This window comes from Callionymus lyra, chromosome 1, assembly GCF_982586985.1.
Source record: "Callionymus lyra chromosome 1, fCalLyr1.hap1.1, whole genome shotgun sequence".
Taxonomy (NCBI): Eukaryota; Metazoa; Chordata; class Actinopteri; order Syngnathiformes; family Callionymidae; genus Callionymus; species Callionymus lyra.
This window is the reverse complement of record NC_141818.1, coordinates 35,433,233-35,455,817: the sequence shown is the minus strand read 5'-3', so window position 1 is coordinate 35,455,817 and position 22,585 is coordinate 35,433,233. Positions and strand designations below refer to the sequence as shown.

Below are 22,585 nucleotides of genomic sequence, written 5' to 3'. Positions count from 1 at the left end.
GTACACAAGTTCTCAGTGGAGCCGACAGGGATCGCTGTAGATCCCAAACAATGTATAGAAGTGATGGGCTGGTGAAGCTTCATGAAACAGTGTCATGTGTTTTACAGGTCAGTAGGTGGCCTACTGATGGCGCCATCAGTTAAAACATGTTGTGATGTTTCACTAAAACAGAGGAAAAAAGTGCAGTGACCGACTTCTAGTGGACACTGAAAATACTGACACTGCTTCATGAAGCTTCATCGGACCATCACTAGTGAATAGTTACTAAGAAATCTAATAAAATCGTAATTTAATTTATTTATTTAAAATTGTTAAAAATTATGTTTGGATGTATGGATGTATGGATGTATGTATGGATGGATATATGGATATATGGATAGGTAGATATGTAGATAGATAGATAGATAGATAGATAGATAGATAGATAGATAGATAGATAGATAGATAGATAGATAGATAGATAGATAGATAGATAGATAGATAGATAGACAGACAGACAGACAGACAGACAGACAGACAGACAGACAGACAGACAGACAGACAGACAGACAGACAGACAGACAGATAGATAGATAGATAGATAGATAGATAGATAGATAGATAGATAGGTAGAAACAAAACCTAAAGATGGATGGATGGATGGATGGATGGATGGATGGATGGATGGATGGATGGATGGATGGATGGGTGGGTGGGTGGATGGATGGATGGATGGATGGATGGATGGATGGATGGATGGATGGATGGATGGATGGATGGATGGATGGATGGATGGATAGATAGAAGCTGCTGCCTCCACGACTCAATCACATTCATAACATTCAACCTTTGATCCATAATTTACACTGATTGGTCCAAAGGCGAGTAAAACAAACCACCTTTTGGTCAATAACACGATTTAACTTCACATTTAAATGACCAGCAGTGATTTTCCTGGTTCCTTTCCTTCCCAGCTGAGATGTATTAAGCGGCAACAGGACTATTAGCTGAACAGCTCATTCGTTATGGTTGATGAATACCGAGGCGTGTGGATCGATCCGTGCAAATGAAATAAACGCAGGACACCAAAGCGAGGGCATAAATCATCACGCTACAATGTTTTGCTTATCAATGACAAATCCTTTTTTCGGTTTTAAGCTGCGTCGGAACTCCAGTACGTCACGCAGCTTCAGGGACACCTCGCTCTGCAGCGATCGCACAACCTTGCAGCGTCTCTCTGCTCACAAGTAATGCATTGAAAGATACTTTTCTTTACGCCTCTGAGTCAATGCAATGTGATTACTTGTATGTTCTTTCAATCTGATATAAAAGCTTTTATTTTACCCAATATTCTTTTATATGTTTGGCTATATAATCAAATTGGGAAACAAATAATCCTGAAAATTAGGACAAAGGTTCCCAAAAACAATTTTTTTTTCATTAGAAAAGGTATTCAAAACAAAGGAAAATAGTGCAGAGACTGCCATCTAGAGGACTCTGAAAATAATGACACTGCTTCATGAAGCTTCATCAGACCATCACTAGTAATGTGAGTCAAAGAACAAAAGAGTTATGAAAAGATGATGTTTAGAAGAAGCGTTACATGTGTTCTTACGCTGCTTTAAATAATAGCTTGTATCTAAAGGAGAATAAACGATGCTTTTCACTTCCTCTGACACGACAGTGACCAGATTCCATTATTTTCTTCTAGAGAACATTTCTTTCTTCAAACACCAGCAGAGCTTTGTTTTTAGCATATACTTCCTGAAGCTAGTTTCACTTCATATTTCCTTGTAAATAATTTAGTGGCTAATGTTAGATTTTAGTGTTTAAATTAAGAGTACTAAGTAATGTTAATTGTTCATCATAATAAACAGTTTTTTTCCCCACACTTGTAGGAGTTGCTAAGAAACAAACAAGCTAGCTCAGTTTAACCTTAACATCTGTATGAAACTACATACATGTAGTTTACAGTATATATGCAGCTGCCTTTGATCGGTGATGAAATATCAGGAACTACTGAATAATGTGTTATTTCCAGTTTAGGTTTGATCATTGAAAACTATATTCAAAGAAGAAGAAACAGATTTGGAGCGTGTGTAAAAGGAAATAAAGATACATTTCAGTAACTCTCCAGCCATTTGAACCGGATAAAACAAATAGGAACAAAGCTCTTAAGCCACGATGACAAGAAATCGCTAAAACATTGCGGAGGTGCACTTTCAAACGCATGGATTATTTTCGCAGTGACGTCCCTTTGGCCTGTGAGTGGCTGAGTAGTGAAAGTCAAATCTCTTCGGGCTCAGAAATGGGTCACACAAATACTGCGGTCAGCTGACCCGTTTCAGCGGCGTTGCAGTGCCCATGATTTGGATTAGTTACCTGATACTGAGGACATACCCTTGGTAACTAGTACTCATTTAGTCATTTATTTATTATTCTTTGTAGAGCATGATGTAGTGATGATATATATTCGGCCTTGATAGGGTTTGGAAATTTCCCGTCCTGAGAGACCAATCGAAAAGAACAAAATACTTCAATAGAAACAACATTGATAGTGAGATATCGACAAGTCATGATGATCAAGTTGTAAATATCATCTGAAATACATCTTTTTAAAAACACGTTTCTTTATTTTTCAAGAGATTCCCAATGGAATTGTAATCGTAACATGTAAATATGATAAAAATACATTTATTTCTAACACAAAAGGCATTAAAAACAAAACAAAACAAAACGAAAACGAAGTATTTAATAAAGAAATGAGGATCTCTTACAAATAATTTAAATAGTGATGAATTAATAAGGAACTAAAATTGAGAAGGACCTCATGAAGTATACCATGCAAACAAAATTGAAAATCATCCACTAGAGAAAGAATTTAAAAAAAAATGTGTGTGTTCGGAGGGTTTTTAAATCAGGGACCCTTTTTTAAAATCTACTACGTCTATGATTTATTTGATTTAATATCATTTCACTGTGTGTTTTCCAGCTGACGGTTGGCCCTCTTTTGCGTACTATTGATTTAAGATGTTCTTTGAAAACAGACCTGAATGTATAAACCGAGCATTTTGCACAATTTAGTATGTTTTTGTTATCAATCAGTTTCAAACGCACACATACACACCCTCCTGTAAATAATAGTGTGTGTGCTTTTTCAATGCGACCATTGTGGCTACAAGGGCGTAAAGACCCTCCGTAGGGGTTGTCTTGTGATCATTAAATATTAACATGGGCACGTCGACCCCCCACTGGGGGATGATTGAAGGACTGAGACGTGGCATCTCGCGCGGGGGTCACCTCTAGCTGTGCTGTCCCGCTGTAAACCCGAGCCTGATCCCACCTGAGAATTAGCTGGGGCCTGCTAACACGCCGACTGATCCTCGCGGTAACAGGAAAATAACTCAAAGATGACCTTTCTAAAAGTCAAGACGGGGCTTTCGAGAATGTCACTGTATTAAGATAGAATTCCTGGAAAAAGACGTGTGCGTAAAAACAGAACAACACAAAAATCCAGATGCTAATCACATCACAGCGTCTGGATTTTTTAAGGGCTATCCAATGTACACCTTGATGTTTAGCTCTTCATGGTCGCACTTGACTCTTCTCTCCAATAGTCCATATAGAGCTTCCTCATTGAACACTTCCCTCCTGAGTTCACGGTTACAATAGACAACCTCATAATGAGGAACCTGAAATGGGACTCATATCCGAGGCTACTTAAAGGCTAATTGTTCCCTAAGAGCCGACGCGGGGTGAGGTCGGGGACACCCTGAACAGCTCGCCAGTCCATCATAGGGCAGAACCAGACAAACTACCACAAGGACGATTTTAAAATGTCATGGATTAAAATCTGTATTTTTCAAGCCTAGCATGTAGTGAGACGCTATAATAAATATCCCAAAAACACGTGTTTTTCACACAATATCTAATGAAATGCCGTCCATCGCCCACAATTATGCCATCACCGTGTGGTATTTGGCTGCAACAATCAACATGTGACCTATTCTGACTGTGATCTCCTGCCCTTTCCAGCTCCTCATCAACCTTCACCCTTCTGAGCTCGCATGTTTGACATCCTTAACCTTCAAACCAGATGCTTGGGTTGTAACCTTGAGGCTGGGATCTTAGTTCACTCCTGATTTTGTCCAAAAAAAACATCTTCTTTTGCTTTTAAACATCACTTTTAGAGCAGATTAGTTTGAATTTTTTATATCTGAGATACTGTCACGTCCCCCTTCCTGGAGCTTTTATTTTGTACAGTCCTTTCCTGTGTTTCCTGTGCTTCGTTGCTCTCTTGACAGTCGGTGAGAGCGATGCTTGGCAAGATCCACGGCTGCCGACTATCATGACAATTAGCGGTGCTGAAAAAAGAGTCGATGTCAGCACGTTTTTTCTGGACCATCGTGGATCTTGCGCCTTGCAGCCACCCTTTGCCTTGTTTTCTCGGATTTCTGGTTTTTAATTGGACTCGTAAAGACTGAGATTTGGACTCCATCTTTTAGACTTTTTGTGTGCTCAATTTAAAACCCACAATGTAAAACAAATGTATCTCAAGCGCCGATAACAAGACTTATAATTGGACGGTGGATGACGGGGGAGTCTCTGGAATCCTTCATCTATATCTTGAGTGAAAAGGGAATTCGCGAAGTCCCTGTTGACACTGCTTTACATAATAAGGCGCTAGCTAAATGCGTCACGCTGAAAGCTTACCTGTCCCATAGCTTGACATTTCTACAGTTGTTGGTGCAGCAGCCGGCAGATATCAAAGCTGCAACAAAGGAGGAAGCGGGGAGAGGGAGAAAGTGACAGAGGGAGAGAATTAAACGTCTTGTTTTGACAAGAGAACAGAGTCTCATTAATCTAATGATTCATGTGTTGCTAAAACGGCTCACAAACAAAAGTGGAGCGCAATCGATTTTCATTATTTAACCGTCTACGCGTCAAACGGAGACTCTTTGTTGTCGGACGTGATGGAAAATGTTACATTCACGGGCTTCTTTTTCCCGGTAGAGAGATGGACACTTGAACGTCTCACGTGACTGACAGCTGATTAGCTTGGAATAATAATGAAGCCGCATCCATCTGCTTTTGACGCTGGACATGAAAGACTGGTTATTTGATGTGTGTCCCGAGCGCAACATGAAAACCTAAGCATCTTACGCAACTCGTTCTTGACCAATTGAGCTTTTCACAGTTGACAGCAAAATAAGCTCATGGTAAACATGCTCCCGGTAATTATGATAATTTATTGGCGAGCGCTGGGACAGCACAATATATCGGAAATGTATTCTTCTTTGTCGAAATATTTCAAAGGCTGTTTGAACTTAAGACATGTGGATGTTTCAGAGAGATTGACGCTGCTTTCTCCTTTTGAACTCAACACGCTGTGTAGCCTAGCAACCCTTAACCCAGGATACAGCTAGTTGTTGTGCTAGCGTTAGTCGTCCAAACACTACTAGTAAAAACATGTATTTCACAAAATAATAAATAAAAAACGTTGGTATAACCCTTCCTGGAGTGTTGATGAAGCTTCATGAAGCAGTGTCATTATTTTCAGAGTCCACTAGATGGCGGTCCCTGCACTATTTTCCTTTGTTTTGAACAACTGTTCTAATGAAACATCATTTTTAAACTAAACTGGTTATAAAATCAACCATATTTTATTTGTATTTGAATAGCCCTGCTTTAAGAAAAGTAAATTAAAAACAAGATAACATTTTATTAGCAAAGAATAGGTGAAACTGTGTTGTTTTCCTAAGGTTCTGATTAGGGACGTTCCAATAACGCTTCTTAAAGTAGACAGATGGCACCTTTACTATTATAAGGAATATGTAGCAGTCATGGAAATTATTCAGATATAAGTAAACCAAAGAAGAAACTACTAAAAATTCTACTATCAATTATTTTTTTGATTACGCCCTAACCTATGTGCAGTCTCCTAAACCTGTGGCCCGAATAAAAAAGTGTTTGTGGTATCCCTTGTGTTGTCTCTGGGTCACGATGAACAACCTCCTTCACCCTGACCAAGAAACAACACAAGGGATACCACATACATATTTGTTTTTGCACTTCTCGACCATCTTGACCCAATTTTGGAAAAAGGGTTGTGACATTAAACACTTTTTTTTTCCACCAAGTCATTTTATCCGGCCGCGCCGTGACTTGTAGGTCAACATGAAGTCCTTTTAACCATAGAAGACAACTCAGGTGATGCTAAATCTTCGTGATGGGTTTGTGAAGCTTCATGAAACAGTGTCATGTTGTTTAGAGGTCAGTAGGTGGCGCCATCAGTTTAAAAAATCATAAGGTGATTGAACTATTGGGAAAATGTAATAAGGGGCTAAGGAAAAGTCTCACTTCACAACTTAAAATGAAGGAAATTCATAGCTCGGCAACCTTCAAGCAAGGAATCGTACCGACAACTGTTCTCAATATGGAGTCGAGGGGTTTTCATTAATGACACAAGATTAATCTAAAATGTCTGTTGGAATACACACAATTTACTCTTTCCTAACGTCCCCCTGTGGTATTTGTAACATGACAATGTTTCATAAAGCTTCACAAACCCATCACTAACATTTAGCGTCACCTGAGTTGTCTTCTTCTGATAAAAATACTTCCTGCTGACCTAAAAGTCACTTAAAAAAGTAGTTCAATCTACTGCTTAATGGTAGTGATGTTCTTGTGAAGCTTCATGAAACAGTGTCATGTTGTTTAGAGGTCAGTAGGTGGTGCCATCAGTTTAAAATTTATGTTTTATTAGAACATAAAAAAAAGGTAAATAGTGCAGAGACCGCCATCTAGTGGACTCTGAAAATAATGACACTGTTTCATGAAGCTTCACATTCACTTATGAGTATAAGACTAACATATTTAAGCCTTGAAATGATCTCATCTTTTATTTTGAAGTACTTGCTGTTACACACGATTTGGTAAATATGTGTTTTGTTCGCACCAGGATCTCTAAAATATGTGATCGAGGGCGACACACCCGTCTTAGACGAATAGGATTGCAGCGTGTAGCGCTACTTCAGTTACCTTTGTGGGCGAGCGGCCAGCTCTTTGTCTTATGCGGTATAAAGAAGCACCTGCAACTTCTCACACTCCCCATCATCTGTTTCAATCTGTGCTGCAGTGGTGCAGGTGTCAGCAAGCGGAGCGGCGTCAACCTTCGCTGAGGATATGTATTTCTGGAAGCCAGCGAGGTCGTGATCCAGAGGCAACCCATGGTGTCCAGGAAAAAATCAGCACTTGGGTCATAAAAATAAAATAAAATGTTCATCAATGTAATGCTATCTATCAACTAATTACAGCGAGGACCAGCTTGTGCGAGGACAGACGCGTGACATTTTGATGACCCGTGGTGTGTTCAAGCTGCCACATGGGAATTTTCAAAAATCCCGGAGCGGAGAAAAGCACATAATGTGTTACACAGAACCATCTGGGATGCCACCAGTGCATCCAACTGTCGGGTGAGACTGCGGAGTAACGTTGGCGTGTCACTCATATCAGACATCGACGCTTAATCCTGACATAGATTTTTAGGCTAATACATTTCTATTTTTTCTGATATGAACACATTACTGTGGGTTGTGCGTAAATGTATGTTTTGTCGTATCATTTATAAGCCAGATAAAGCAAGTGGGGTATTTATTAGCGAAACAATTACAGCCTGCTAATGCTAAGCTAACTCTTGGTGAAATGTCTGTTGGTGGAAATTCCAATTTAGTCGACTTGTCCCTCGAAGTCTACACACTGTGGTAGAATCTAAAAAATGAAAGGTCGTTCCAGCGAAGGTGGTAACGTTGCAGTTATAGTCTAGTTTTCAAATACCACAGGGGGACGTTAGGAAAGAGTAAATTGTGTGTATTACAACAGACATTTTAGATTAAGCTTGTGTCATTATTGAAAATGATTGATCCATATTGAGAACAGTTGTCGGTTCTTGAAGGTAGCCGAGCTCTGTATTTCCTTCATTTTAAGTTGTGAAGTGAGATTGTCACACTTTTCCTTAGCCCCCTTATTACATTTTTCCCAATGGTTCAATCACTGTATCATTTTGAAACTGATGGCGCCACCTACTGACCTCTAAAAACATGACACTGTTTCATGAAGCTTCACAAGCCCAACACTAGAGTAAATTGTGACTACTACATAAAGCATTAGATTGAACTACTTTTTTTTAAGTCACTAAGGTCAACAGGAAGTCTTTTTATCCACAGAAGACAAGTCAGGTGACGCTAAATGTTAGTGATGGGTTTGCGAAGCTTCATGAAACAGTGTCATGTTGTTTAAAGGTGGTCAGTAGATGATGTTTCATTAGAACAGTTGTTCAAAACAAAGTAAACTACTGCAGAGACCGCCATCTAGTGGACTCAGAGAATAATGACACTGCTTCATGAAGCTTCATCAGACCATCACTACTAAATCTTGTTTAGTAAGCATCTTTAGACCAGTGGTACTTGAACTATGGTCCAGGGACCAGTACCAGTCTTTTATGCATCAATACTGGGCCACACAAAAATAATAAATAATTCATAGAATTTATTTTGATTATTTTTTGGAATAATAATGAACATATGGAATTGTATTTTTTCTGTAGTAACATTATAATGTGACTCTAAATAACGCAAACTCTATATTATACAAAGAATCATTATGGCATTTAACCGGTCTGTGTTGCAAAATGTCGGGGACCCCTTAATTTGGGGCATTATATCCTCTGTGTCATATTTTATTTAACACTGGTTAAAAGTTTAAATTCTCTGCTAACAAGCACACATGCTAACTAATGAGCTTGCACTTTTGGGCTTTGTATGGATACAATCTTAGCACTTCATTAACCATTCTACCAATTATACCTCCACCCCTTCTCCCTTTCTTCCTCCACCAGCAGGCCCAAGAGTGTGTAATCATCTTTTCAGCACATTTTCGACTCCTTCTCTCCTCGGCACGCTTACATCCCGCATAAAAGATTCATGATCCTCCTGTGACCGCATTTGAGCCAAAGGTTCCAGTAGCCACAGTTCGTGGATCCTTTGCTTTTCGCCCTCCATCTGTTTACGGTCTCACAGAGGAGATGATGCATGGAGCCACGGGGAACCATGGAAAACTCCTGTTAAGGGTTGTTGGGAGGTGAGCGCGCTGGAGGGTATTTTTATTTGGAGGTCGGTGCGAAGGAATTATTTAATGGTGTAAGCACAGCTTGCAGGCCCTGCAAGGAAGCGCGATCTCAAACTCACTTGTTTCCTTCTCGCCACACAAAAGAAAAGTTTGTCTGCCGTGAGAATAAAAGTTTCGCCTGATTGCTCGATATAAATTGAGTTTGGGGCTCAATGACAACCCTGCACTTTCCGATGACATCGACTTCAATTCCGAATTAATTTTGTGCCCAGGTTGAGACTTCATAAATCACCCCTGAATTTCGGCAATTCCACGTCCTGAATGTGAGATATTAGACGAAACGGAATTGATGCGGTGCGATTCAGTCCAGATGTGAGCGCCATTAGTTTTCATAATAAACAAATTCATGCCATTCCTGGGCTGCAAATCTCCTTCGCAAACGTCGGGAATATGTATTTAACATTCACACGTGGAGGCAGAGACAGATGTCGGTGGTTAGCAGAAGGCTTCCTGTGGATATTGCTTCGCTGGGCGTAAACATCAGAAGACAATTGAGTCGTTTGCTTAATGTTCCACGATGTTCAGATTCTCATGCAGCTGATGCCAACCGACGTCAACAGAATCTCTGGGAGAGGTTTTCTCTCTGACAGCATGTACGCTTCACACATAACAAAACAAACCCACTGTGTTACAAAATACAGCTTCCGTTCGTAAATGTGCTTCTTGTCCTTCAGCCATTCCAGCACAGACCGGACCTATAGAGATACTGATTCAGGGCAACATGACACAGATGGAGGCGTCTGGGTCGTTCCACGTGGTCATGTGCAAACGCTGTTAATCTTTGAATGAATGAACATTAGGGACAAATGTCACGCCAGGACAAAAACCGTTGTGCTGGTGGATTGAACATTCGGGCTGTGTTAACTTCCACCAAGATACTGCGACTTAAGATTGACAGCGTGTGAGTGGCGATGACTCAGATCTTCTGTCATCAGCAAAATGCTGAGTCAGCTCAACAGCCCATTGTCCAATCGCCTCTAGACGCTTCATAAAAGCCAGTCATGACTTGGTGCAAGCAAAAAATGTAAATCTGAAATATCGAGTTTAAATAAATTATACTCCATAATATTGATGATTACTGTCAGATGAGGTGTTAAATTATGATACTTTTGTTTTTTTAGGTCCAAACAGTATCACTGCCTTCTAATAACAGTTTTTTTTTCTATTAAATATACATGAAATAAAATGGATAAGTAAGCACATACTTCTGCCAAAGGGTTATTTTTTAGTGATGGGTTGGTGAAGCTTCATGAAACAGTGTCATGTTGTTTAGAGGTCAGTAGGTGGCGCCATCAGTTTAAAAATGATGTTTCATTAGAACACTTGTTCATAACGGTGCAGAGACCGCCATCTAGTGGACTCTGAAAATAATGACACTGCTTCACGAAGCTTCATCACACCATCCCCTAATGAGTATAACACCACGATGACTATGATGATGTATTTTTCAGGAGTTAAACGGTAAACAGAAGTTCACCTCAAACCATTTTATCAGCAATAATATTTTCTGTTATCTTACAGCATATCATATAACCTCCTTTCTGTTTTCCAACTGTGCTCATATTTGGTTTAAAGAGTGTTTCGCTAGCTGCCAAAAACACCAGATGCTTGTTTTTGTTATATTTCTGTGCAGGAGGAATTCCAGGACCCAGAAACATTATATTAGATCCAGATGCTTTTCAGGTGAATTTCAAAATAAACACACATCTGGTAAGAATCCTAGCGCTGCCGTACGACGGTTGCCGCCCTTGGCTTCTTGATCCTGTTCCTATGTCTAGACTTTCCAGACATCAAACATGTGCGATACTTTATTTTACAGCTCATTACTGCCTGCGACCAGCATCCTATTGTCAAAACAGCAAATCTACCTATAAAATAGAAGGTTTGTGTATGTGTGAGTGTGTGTCCCCTGAAAACAGCTGGACCTCTTAGTGAAAGGTTTTAAGGGGGGAGGGAAACTCCATCAGGTCAAAGGAAAAGTGGTACCAGCGGATCAGAAGACCCTATGAAACTTTAAATATGGATGTGGTGGGGAAGTGGTTATTGCAATCACCTTACAGTAAGTATTGCAATTTTGAACTTTCTGTGTAGAGTTTTTATGTTCTCCCCTTGTTGCATGGGTTTAATCCAGGCCCTTCCAAAGTCCAAAAACATACAGAGGTTGATCTGGAACTAGGGGAAATTGTCCATTGGTGTGATTGTGTGAGGGTCACTCGTGACCCCCATAAGGGAATACATTTTTTTTTTTTTTAACCCAGGCAACACTGGGTATTTCAGCTAGTGTACTTTATATGTTAAATAGAAACACACATGAAAGTTGAATATCACATTGCATCACAAAGGTTTCCACCTTGATTTGACAGTCAATAATTAATCAATAAAAAACAATAATAATTAAGAAATTCTGCTGTTTTTCTTTTTCTCACACTGTTCTGGCTCGCCAGACTCCAAACCATGACCGCACAAGCACCAGAGCAATTAGCTTAAACGGATTTGCAGTCTGAAAGTCAGCAGATACAAAGATCACAAGATTACAAACTGACGTCCTGTGATGGAGCCGAGCGACTATCCCCTCAGCAGCCCCCGAATCCACTTTAAACTTGATCAAATTCTATTGAAACCAGAGCGTCCGTGACCTCCTCAAGGTGAGTTCCAACAGGCAAAACACTGGTTGTGGGTGCAGTAATGGGCCAAGTGTTGACACCTTGATCTGGTTTAACTGGATGTGAAAGATGCGAGGGGGGGGTCAGACAAGAGCATAGTGATAACACGATTACTTGAGAATAATATGGAGCTTAAGCTTACTTGGATTTCACTTCGGGATATAATAGACTTGAAGATTATTATTTTATAAAACGCTGATCCAGTAATCCCAGCCACACCTACTCTTCGGACATTCCTGAACAGATAATGAATCCTTGAAGGAGACTCAAGAACATCATAAAAACAAGCAGTGGCAAGAATACTCGATAAATCCATGACATCCAGTATAATGCAACACATGTGACATGGTAGGAAAACATTAGAACTCTTTTCAACTCTAGGCCCATGGGCCCAAATTGGCCAGCCAAAACAATAAATGAACCCCAGAATCCTCCTTAAATTGTTATTAAAATTGTAGATGCAATTTATGTGGATATCTTGAACCATAAAGAGGAAGGTTTTAAATATTTGACAACATGTTTTTCTTTAGCAAGCAAAGATAATAAATGTATCAAAAAATTATCAAAAACAATAAACAACATTTAAGATGTAGACATGGATGTAGGTAGTAAAAGAGACCCTCTGTAAGGCAGGGGGCCTGAAATTCAAATGGCCCAGTGGCCACAAGAGGTAAATTGTTGACATCTCTGATCTACAAATTGTGGTTCAATTGAAATCTATCAGCTGTTCACCTTCAATCAATTTTGCTATTTGATGATTTGTAAGTAAAATAAGTTGAATATTGTGTATTGTAAGTAAGTAAGTAAGTAATTTTTATTTGTATAGCGCTTTTCCAGACCAGGGTCACCAAGCGCTTAAACAATCAAAACAATATTCAATAAAGTATATACTTTAAAGGTCAAGATAAAACTGATAACACAACAGGAGTTCCAGAAAATCAAGGAAAAGCCTGAACAAATAAAAACGTCTTAAGATGTTTCTTGAAGGAGTCAGTAGACTCCATCAAACACAGAGGGAGAGGAAGATCGTTCCAAAGCTTAGGAGCAACAGCCTGGAAGGATTTCTCTCCTCTGGTCCTGAACCGTGTGCGTGGAACCATAAGTAGATTCTGATCCACAGACCTCAGAGCCCGAGCTGGGGTGTAAGGCTGGATCAGATCAGTGATGTAAGGAGGAGTCTGACCAAGAATAGATCTGAAAGTAAGAACCAGAATTTTAAAGTTGATCCTGAAAGAAACTGGAAGCCAGTGAAGAGTTTTAAGGATCGGAGAAATGTGAGTTCTTCTACTTGAGCCTTGTGGATTTAGTTTTCTTGTATTTGTTCCATCTATAGACATGATACCGCTTCTAATCTGTTCTTGTGATAGAACGATCAATACTTACACATGTTGTTGTGCCTTACACTGACAATTGAGGTCCGTGTCTGATATCTAGATCCTTTAGTGAGTGACTTTAAATCCCCCTGCAGTAACCAGTAATGACCATCTGGAAAGTCGATTTGGATAAAAGAAGTTCTCTAATTGTAATAACCTGAACATGTCTTCAAGAAGATCAATATTTAAGCACCAACATCAGTGCGAAACCTCATCTACCATTCGGCGTCTTTGTCAGAAAAGCTGCCTGGACATATGGATATTGAAGTGGGTAAAGTATTGTTTTGATATGAGTCCACTGTGAGGCAATTAGTGGGAGGAGAGAGCTTTGTTAGGAGGCCACAGGGACGGAACTCGACGGAGCAACACGAGAGGCAAACAATGAAACATCGAACATGCTTTACGGCAGTATAAGCTGTTTGAAAATGACTGCCAGAAGGAACCAAAAAGATAGATCCTAAAGAGTTGGTAATTAAAACGGCTGTTTCGTGCATTTTAACTTCTCTGACTAATGTTTATGATTAAATAATACTTATGATGTCTGAGGGTTCTCTGTTATGGATGGGTATTGCTAAACTTTGGTCCAATTATGGAGAAAAATCAGTACTTTTTTTCACAGTACAGATTTCAGTTTTTTTTCTACAAAGTTCAAAACACTTTTTTTTACCAACAGGGCCACATCTAGACCTCGGTTTACTTTACCAGCTGGATCATCGACTAGTGACTCATCATCAATCGATTTTTAACTTTAGCTTTAAACTCTTTTTATCAAAATGTCGGTGGTTATTTTTTCTTCACTAAGTTTGGTTTGGTTTTGTAAGCTTTGTTTTTTTAAACAAAAACATTTATAAAACATTCTTTTCCATTTTAACAGGCTGTCTCTTTCAATAACATATTTCCAAATGTTTTTCTTATATTTAAGGCCACAAAACAAGTCAGTCGATCCAACAGCCCTTTGAAAAAAAAATCAACTTAAGAGAAAGAACTAAACACTACTTTTAATTACCTTAAACCCCACTTTATTTAAGCGATTTAGAGGTTTGTAACTTCGAGCCACTGCAACAGAGTAGGCGTGGTCGACACCGAACAGGATCTCAAAATCATACTGAAACATTGAGATAAAGTACTGCTCTTTGCATTAAAATAAGCGATCAATAAGAGAGATTAGATTATTGTTGAAGAGACAACCAAGTGCAACCCGATTAGAATTTATAAAATGACATTTAAAGATCCATCGTGGCTGACTATATATAAGAATGACTACAAGTCCCTTTTAAGGTCAGTTGAAAAGGTTGGTTTTACAACTTGAATGATTGTACTTGGAACAGCAAAGGTTCACACTGAACATCAAGGACTAGTAAACGGATCAAGCTGATTCGAGATGACTCACAATATTGTATAAGTTGCCTCGGAGTCATTTTTTGCCTGAAGAGATTGGTAATTCAAAATATGGACTAAAACAAGGTTACACAACAGGACAAGGTCGAGAGCTACGAATCATCTTAACATTTTGCCCGGTTGACTGTCATTCCTTGTCAGCTAATGAATCTTTGGAATGATGTGGTTGCATTCTCAGGCGAACATCCTTGAATCTTATGTAACCTTGTTGAGAGACACTTGAAAATGTCACCTTCTTTACACGAGGCCCGGACTTTCATAAACAGCCCATTTAATGGCTTTTCTATTCCGTTAAAAGGAGTGATCAAATCATGAACGACATAAAAACAAACAGTAAAAAGCCACCTTCTGATCCGTCTCTCAACTTACAGGATCAATGAAAGGAGATTTCACATGGCCGTTCCCTCTGATCCTCCTCAAAATCTGCCACATAAATAATTCAGGCCCACTGAGCAGCATAGCCTGCGGAGATGCTGGGTGGATCAGTGACCTTTCATTTAACGTGCAGTCGGTCAGACATCCAGTGAGGTTGTCTGTCGGTGGCTACGTGGTCCAACTGAGCTTCTCACCCCCCCCGGACCCCCGGGCTGAGGCAGTCAGTGCTGATGCATGAAGTTACGGAGACAACCTTCTGGAAGCTTTACTCCAAGACCTTTAAGAGAAGGTCCACGTGGAGGTACTACACCGGGGGATTTTTCTCAGAAAGCCTGGTTGGTTTTTCGGAGCTCCTCCCTTTCACTCCTCGCAAATATTAACATGAATGTTCAGTCGAGAGGCTCCTGGGACTTTAATAGTGTCTCTAATAAATTGTGTCCTGCAATGTGTGTTCGTTCCTCCATGATTTAAAAAAAAAGAAAGTGTTCCACGAATGATGCCAGTCCCTGGTGGCAGAGGATGGTGCACCGCTATCAATGTTTTATTCAGCAACATGCATTTATTTATAGTCCTCTTCACTCTTCTGGCTCATAATCTGTTCTCAGGTGTGTAAAAACCGTGTAAGTAGAAAAAGGGAGTCACGCCAAGAGGTTCATTTCAGATGAAAAAATAACAGCATATAATCAAACAGATTAAAAGGGAGTGCTAAAAAAGGCAGAAAACAGGTAGTCCGCCATTAAAGCTATCCTTTAGGGCGTAGCAAAGGAGTCAAAACAAGGATGGGTTTCGCGGGACTTGCAACAGTTTCCCGCAAAACTGAGCGACATCAGAGAGGAGCCGCCGGCGCGTCGTGATATCACCAAATCAAAAACAAATTCCACCTCTTTGTACACGCACACATAAAAGTTAATGAATGACCTGACGCTAACAACGCAGCTCATTAGCATACAGCAAAGACAGACAGGTTTACACTTGTTTGGAAGTTCCACGATCTTTTAAGAAAACAACTGAGACAAGATGAAAAGTACAATATGTTGCTTTAGCAAAGGGGGTTAAAAGAGATGAGTGACTGGATCACTCGCGTTTGAGTAGCTCATAAGTTAATCTTACTTCCCTGTATATACTTACACGCAACAAGTCAGTGCGCTGGCAAGACGCGTCGCCATAGCATCCGAGCCAAGCAAGCTGCGCTGCACAACTCACAGACGAACAGAGACGTAAACGACAACAAGACATAGAAGTACAAATTGACAACTTTACAGAACGTGACACTGATTCGTCAAAGTGCGCATTTAATAAATGCTTGATTTAACAATAAAAAAATTAAAAATGATCGCACATGTTTTCGATATGCATTGCGCACGTGCCAATATCACGATATCTAAAATTTTTCTAATTATGTTTAAATTTACATTATATATAGCTTTGTAACCCATAACATGACTGTAACTCTTTATTCCCTCGCTCTACTTTTAATTTCAGTGTTAAAAGATCATCATCTGCAGTGAAGTTATCCTTCCCTGATACATCCACTGGTCTTTCATCCCCCCGTTCCTTGTGTTACTACAATTTGAAGTGCATCAACCAATTTATAAATGTACTAGTCATCAAACCCACACATCATCCTTTCACACAACATACTAGTAAAGGTATCGCCACAATAAAAACATATAGAATTACAAAGTTGGTATTTATTTAAATAAATATTTTGATGTTTATCACCATTTTGAGAACAAAATAAGAAAAATTAAAAAAGATTGTATACATTGTATGCATATATGCATCTGTTACACAATTAATAATATGGAATCAGATAATAGGGTGATTGTGGTGTAATATAACTTGTATAAAATAAGTTGAATATTGTGTATTGTAAGTAAGTAAGTAATTAATTTTTATTTATATAGCGCTTTTCCAGACCAGGGTCACAAAGCGCTTAAACAATCAAAACAATATTCAAAAAGTATATATTTTAAAGATCAAGATAAAACTGATAACACAACGGGAGTTCCTGTCAGAAGATTATTTTTTTGCTTCACTCATAGTCAAGATAGTGAACTTGACCCAAACCATAATTTATTGTTTCTAATGAAAAATAACTAGTGATGGTCTGATGAAGCTTCACGAAGCAGTGTCATTATTTTCAGAGTCCACTAGATGGCGGTCTCTGCACTATTTTGTTTTGAACAACTGTTTTAATGAGACAATACATCATTTTCAACTGATAGCGCCCCATACTGACCTCTAAAGAACACTCATCCATCACTAATTGGCTAAAAAATATTCTCCAACCCTTTATTTTCACTCATTTTGTAAAGCTTTTTTTTAACTATAAAAGACGTCAAAAGAATTTGAACATTCTTACACAGATGGAACATGATTGTACTCAAGATGCGACGGTGTCAGTGGAGTGGATTGACCTCAGACAGATAAGTACACGACTAGTATTTATAATAACAACCTGTTCATGAAATAGCTCCACTTGATTTTGAATTTGTCTGACATTTCTTCATTCAATGATGCGACACTCTAGTTTCAAGAGCTCTCACCGAGCCGATAGGATCCTCGTCCCCGTGATATGAACTGGAATAAGCAAAAGGATATTCAGAAAAGTCATCGGTTTCCTCTTCAGCAATACTCCGCGCCGTTCATCAGCCATTGATATTTTCAAACGAGCAACAAGTGAGGAGGAGGCGTGATCGTACGAGAATCCTTCACCCCCCGGACCTCATCTGTTTAAAGCCGTGATCGATCAGGACCGAGCCTCTGGAATAAACTTCACATTCTGACACTTTTCAACGTGAAAAAAAATGAAAGAATACCAGCAGACACTCATTTCTCAGCTCACCTTGCGCTATAATTCCGCAATAAAGTTTTCTGCGACATAAAAGAAAGTGCTGACTCGTCTATTTTTCTTAGATCTATTTACTCAAATGGCTTCTCACTGATCTTCTTTATTTGAGGTTCCTTTTGTTTTTCACATTAAAGTTGACATCCATTGAGAAATCTCTCCAGTGTTCGCGCGGTGTGTGAGGGCGGCAGTTAAAAGCCGCCAGTGCTGCATTGCTAAAAGGTGGGTGTCTTTCTTGCTGCATTGTCAAAAAGTGAGTGATGGCAGCAGGTACGAGCAGCAAATAACTTGCAGCTCGCATGTGCGTTCCACGACTGCGGGGAGATGAAATTCTCTCAAGTAGAGCTGAATCATTGGAGAGCTGTAGCCTGACAACAGTTTCAGCTTTTTGCGGTTCCTGCGGGAGGTCTGGCGTATACAACTATTTATAACTAGTAGCTGAATTTCCCGTCATATATGACACATCATGATAATCAGAAATGCCTCAAGATGTTTGTCAACAGATCAGAAGTTTGATTTCATATTTCTTATTTGTTTATATAACACAACCAAACATTGGTGCATCCAGAGAAGGACCACGAGACCAGGGAATAGCTTTTTCCCACGGACGATGGACTGTTAAATATATTTTTTTTGTTGCCTTGTTAATAGGTTTTGCATAGGTTTTGGTTTATTTACTTGGGCTTCGATTGACAATGATTATCCTTGAATTTGAAATGCTAATTTCCAGGTTGTACCTGGCTGTGCTAGCGTGGCGTTCAACTGCTAGCACGACATATTTATAACACTATTTTTAACTTATTTATATTTATACTTTTATATACATTCATAATTATATGCAATATTTAAAACGTTATTTATTTATTCTGTTTATACTATATTGCACTATTTTTAACTTATTCAAATTTATACTTATACTTTTTATATATACATTCACTCTGCTGTGTTCTTTAACGGTTGCCAAGCAACGACATTTCGTTGCCAGTTTCACTGCTGTGTTTTCTGTGCAATGACAATAAAATAAATGCCAAAGTCTAAAGTCTAAAGAAATACAACTGGCAAAAAAAATAGCCATAGACAGAAGTGTATCCTAAATTCAGAAAAAAAAAATCTAACACATTTCTGGCATTAAATTGTTGCAATTACTAAAAAAATCTGTCACTTTTAGCTACGAAAAAAGAGCCATTTGTAGTCTAACAAGACAGGGTTATGCTAAAAGGGAGGGTCAACCATGTAGCCACGATTTCATTTTCAAACTGGTAAAGGGTAATAACCAAAATAGATTTGGTTGGTTATACAAAAAAAAAACTAAATCATTTTTAGCTTTAAATTTGGAATTTTCTACCTAAAAAATTGATCTACTACTTTAGCGCCTGAAGAAGAGCCGCTTGCTCTCACTGTAACAGCTACATCTATGTATGAAGACAGGATGAACTAGATGGGTCATTAAAGGGGACTTTTTAAAGCAAGTTGTATTTTAAAAACGGCGTGTTTCTAAACGGAGATGTAACTCCTTTGTAAGCAACAGATGAACTTTCTTTCAAAACCATTGTTCTGAAAATGTAGGTCATGTGCTAGTGTAATCCACATATGGCACAACAACAGATCTTAACCCTTCTATCATCAAAAAGCATCAACAGATAAGTGGTTAAACCTTGCCCAGAAACAAAGACGAAAAGCTAATATTTCCTCTACCATGGAGGTGTGCGACTCTGTAACCATGGACCACAGTGTCACCCACTGCTAAGACAAACACTGATTGACATCAACAACCCGTTCAACCCTTGATGAGATCAATTATCCTGACGCTTTCCTTCACTGATCGACACATTTACAAAAGAGCGACGACTTCTAGTGCATGTGCTCCATCTCCACACTCCCCTTTGAACCCATCATCGTTTCGTTCAGCTCGTGGTTTCGCGCTTTATTAAGACCATATTAAAGTCATCGTGTTGTAGCTGATGACTGGAAGGAAGAGAGAAAAAAAAAAATAAGACAAACTCCTTTCTTGTCCTCTTAGGCCCATTAGTGTGCTACCCATTATTCTTGGACTCTCAAGGACCAATTAAATATTAAAGTGGACATTTAGAAGATAAACTACTGTTGTCCTATTTTAACATGTCGGCGCCCGTCCTTCCTCAATGCTAATGAATTATATAAGACGCCAGGCTCGCCGAGGGCCAGTCATGTGGAGATGTATGAGGTTCACAGTGGTCTGGATCAGATCTACTGTTTCACAAGCTCATTATTGGAGTTGCATTAGTATACGTTCCAGACTCTTGCCACTCTCCCGACCATCAGGAATCTGCACTTTTGCATGTTCTTTACTGCAGACGTGGAATCACGAGGGTTATGAAAATGTGATGTGAATGTTCCAATTCAATAATATTGAAGTGCTCAGCTGACTCCTCGACAAGAACAATATATGAAGCACATAATGCACGACATGCAGCGATCCGGGGAATGGAAGCTTCCTGCATGTAGAGGATTTTAATTTCATCACGATGCCGAGAGGCACATGTTTTGATAATCTGAGGACGGTTAGAGTTATAGACAGAAATGTGCGTTCATATTAATGAAGCGACTGAAGCTCAGTTGTCTTTGTCTTCAACTTTGTCCAAAAAGACACTTAAAAACATCCAAATACCTCCATACTGCTCATCTGTTACATCTTATATTGAAGCCTCGACATGAGAAATTGTTCTGGAAAATATTAAATACTTTTAGAAGACGTTTAAATGATAATAACAAGCGATTTAAACCGGAAGTACTGCAGATAAACATCGCGATTGCCAGTACTGTCTACACTATTATTTTAAACTTCTGCTACAAACAAGCTTAGAATATTGTTTCATTTTTTTCTGGAACAATTCTTCTCATCGAGGCTTCAATACAAGATAGACGATACAAAAAAGCAGTATGGAGGTATTTGGATGTGTTTAAGTTATGTCAACAAAGACAATTGAGCTCCAGTCACTACATTAAAATGAACACATTTTTTTAGCTGTAACTCTAAAAAGGAACAGATTACTGTGGAAATAATCCCAACCCTTAGTCACCGTGAGGGTGGGTAGAAAATGAGTCTAATTTGGGGTGAAATGTTGCTTTAAAGTGTGTTTTTAAAGGGAAGTGGAAGTTGTATGTGTAAAAGAAGAAGCAGCTGCAAGCAATATGTTAAGGATGACTTCAGCTATAATATTAAATGAGACCACTGGAGGTCTGGAGTCTCGTCAATCATCCATCAAATACTGTAGAGAAACTCAAGTTTAGGATCTACATTTGTTTTGAAACTCATTAAAAAGGTAAAAGGTAAGATTAAAGGCACTTTTTCTCATTTCAATAAGAATTTCCTTTTTTTATTTTGAGACTATATGAGACTTTTATGGCCAGTGTTGTAAAAACAAAATGAGATTTTTTTTGTTAAGGCAGTACAGAATTAGCTCTAATTAGTTATGTTCTCTAACTGAAGCACAGTATGTTCACCAAATTAAGATTTGTTTTCCAAAAGAACATGTTTTTATTTCTTTTGTTTTTTTTTGTCAGTAAATGTTTCCAAAGAACGTTAAATGGTAAAACTAAGCTAAAATACCAGGCAATGACCGTGTATAAAAAATACATTTGAAAACCAAAATACTTGAGAGACGGGTCAGAGAGAAGACAGTAAGTTATTGTGTCGTATTAAGTATTTATTAAATAATGATGTACATTTCTGTGTAATTGGACCTGTTGGAATTTCCATGGTGATGGCAGATGGTCAAGATTTTATTTAGTATGAAATAATTATGGTTTAAATTTGATCAAAATTGGACATATAAAAGAAGCAGAAATTCTGGAAAGACATGTCTGTGTTTTTATTGCAATATTTGGTTTCAGTTACATTTCAATTGAATATTGGTTAATTTAATTTTCATGGTGGTCTTCCTAACAATTACTGAATTTAAATTGGATTTAACTAAAACCCCCCTTTTACCTTGACCTCCTTATCAAAACCTCTAATTTAATTTAAGATTTGTCTTTCAGTATCTCAATGAACGACGTGATAATCCGTCTCATCATAGAGCACGGACTGTGTTTCAAAGAGAAGCGAGTGAAAGTGCGTATTCTGCACACGATGCTCTGAGCTCCAGCTGGCCTTGCTCACATCACCTGATCTCCCTGCCAGCTCACAGCGTGGCTCAGAACTCCACCTGAAGTAAATCTTGCATAGCGATGCTCCCTAACATGGCTATTGCGGGTGACTTTGGGAACCGACAAAGTTCCCTCGGGCCGGGCCCCGGCTCTACCGTGGCAGCGACTCCACTTCCACTTAATTACCTGGCATCGCGAGCTAATTTACTCTCGGCTCACTGCCACCCCAGCCCCCCGTTGGCACCGCATAAAAGCACAAAGACTGGAATCCATTCCACTGGCTTTGCGTGTCTACCGGATGAGTGAGGCTACTGAGCAGCATTTGTCACACACCTCTGGGGTTTTGGGATGGAGTCGACAACAAGCCCGCATCATAACTCAGAGAACCACTTAGAGACGGCGAGGAGGGTAAATGTTTAGACATCTGGTGAGCGTTGGCCTCTTCACATATTCATGAACACATTCTATATTTACCATTAACTTCTGTACATTTCCAGCTCCGTCAAATCAGGATTTTACAGTCATTTGATGACTGTAGCACATGACAGCTTTAAATAGACAAGTTGAGTGACAACAATGGATGTTGTGAAGGCCTTAAGAAGTGTGTCAGGGTTAATCTGCCTAATGTGGGA

The 22,585-nt window shown here is 39.1% G+C and overlaps 1 protein-coding gene across 2 annotated transcripts in view; it reads right to left on the bottom strand.

Moving 5' to 3' along the window:
• Positions 1-22,585, bottom strand: part of ccdc85al (coiled-coil domain containing 85A, like) — a 35,940-nt gene that overhangs the window by 1,080 nt on the left and 12,275 nt on the right. Inside the window, exon 3 of one of the 2 annotated variants that reach the window (XM_087804762.1) lies at positions 4,693-4,750. The exons of the other annotated variant lie outside the window; for it this stretch is intronic. Within the exon in view, the coding sequence (XP_087660888.1) occupies positions 4,693-4,750 (58 nt within the window). The remainder of the gene's footprint in view (positions 1-4,692; positions 4,751-22,585) is intronic. 2 annotated transcript variants of the gene reach the window in all.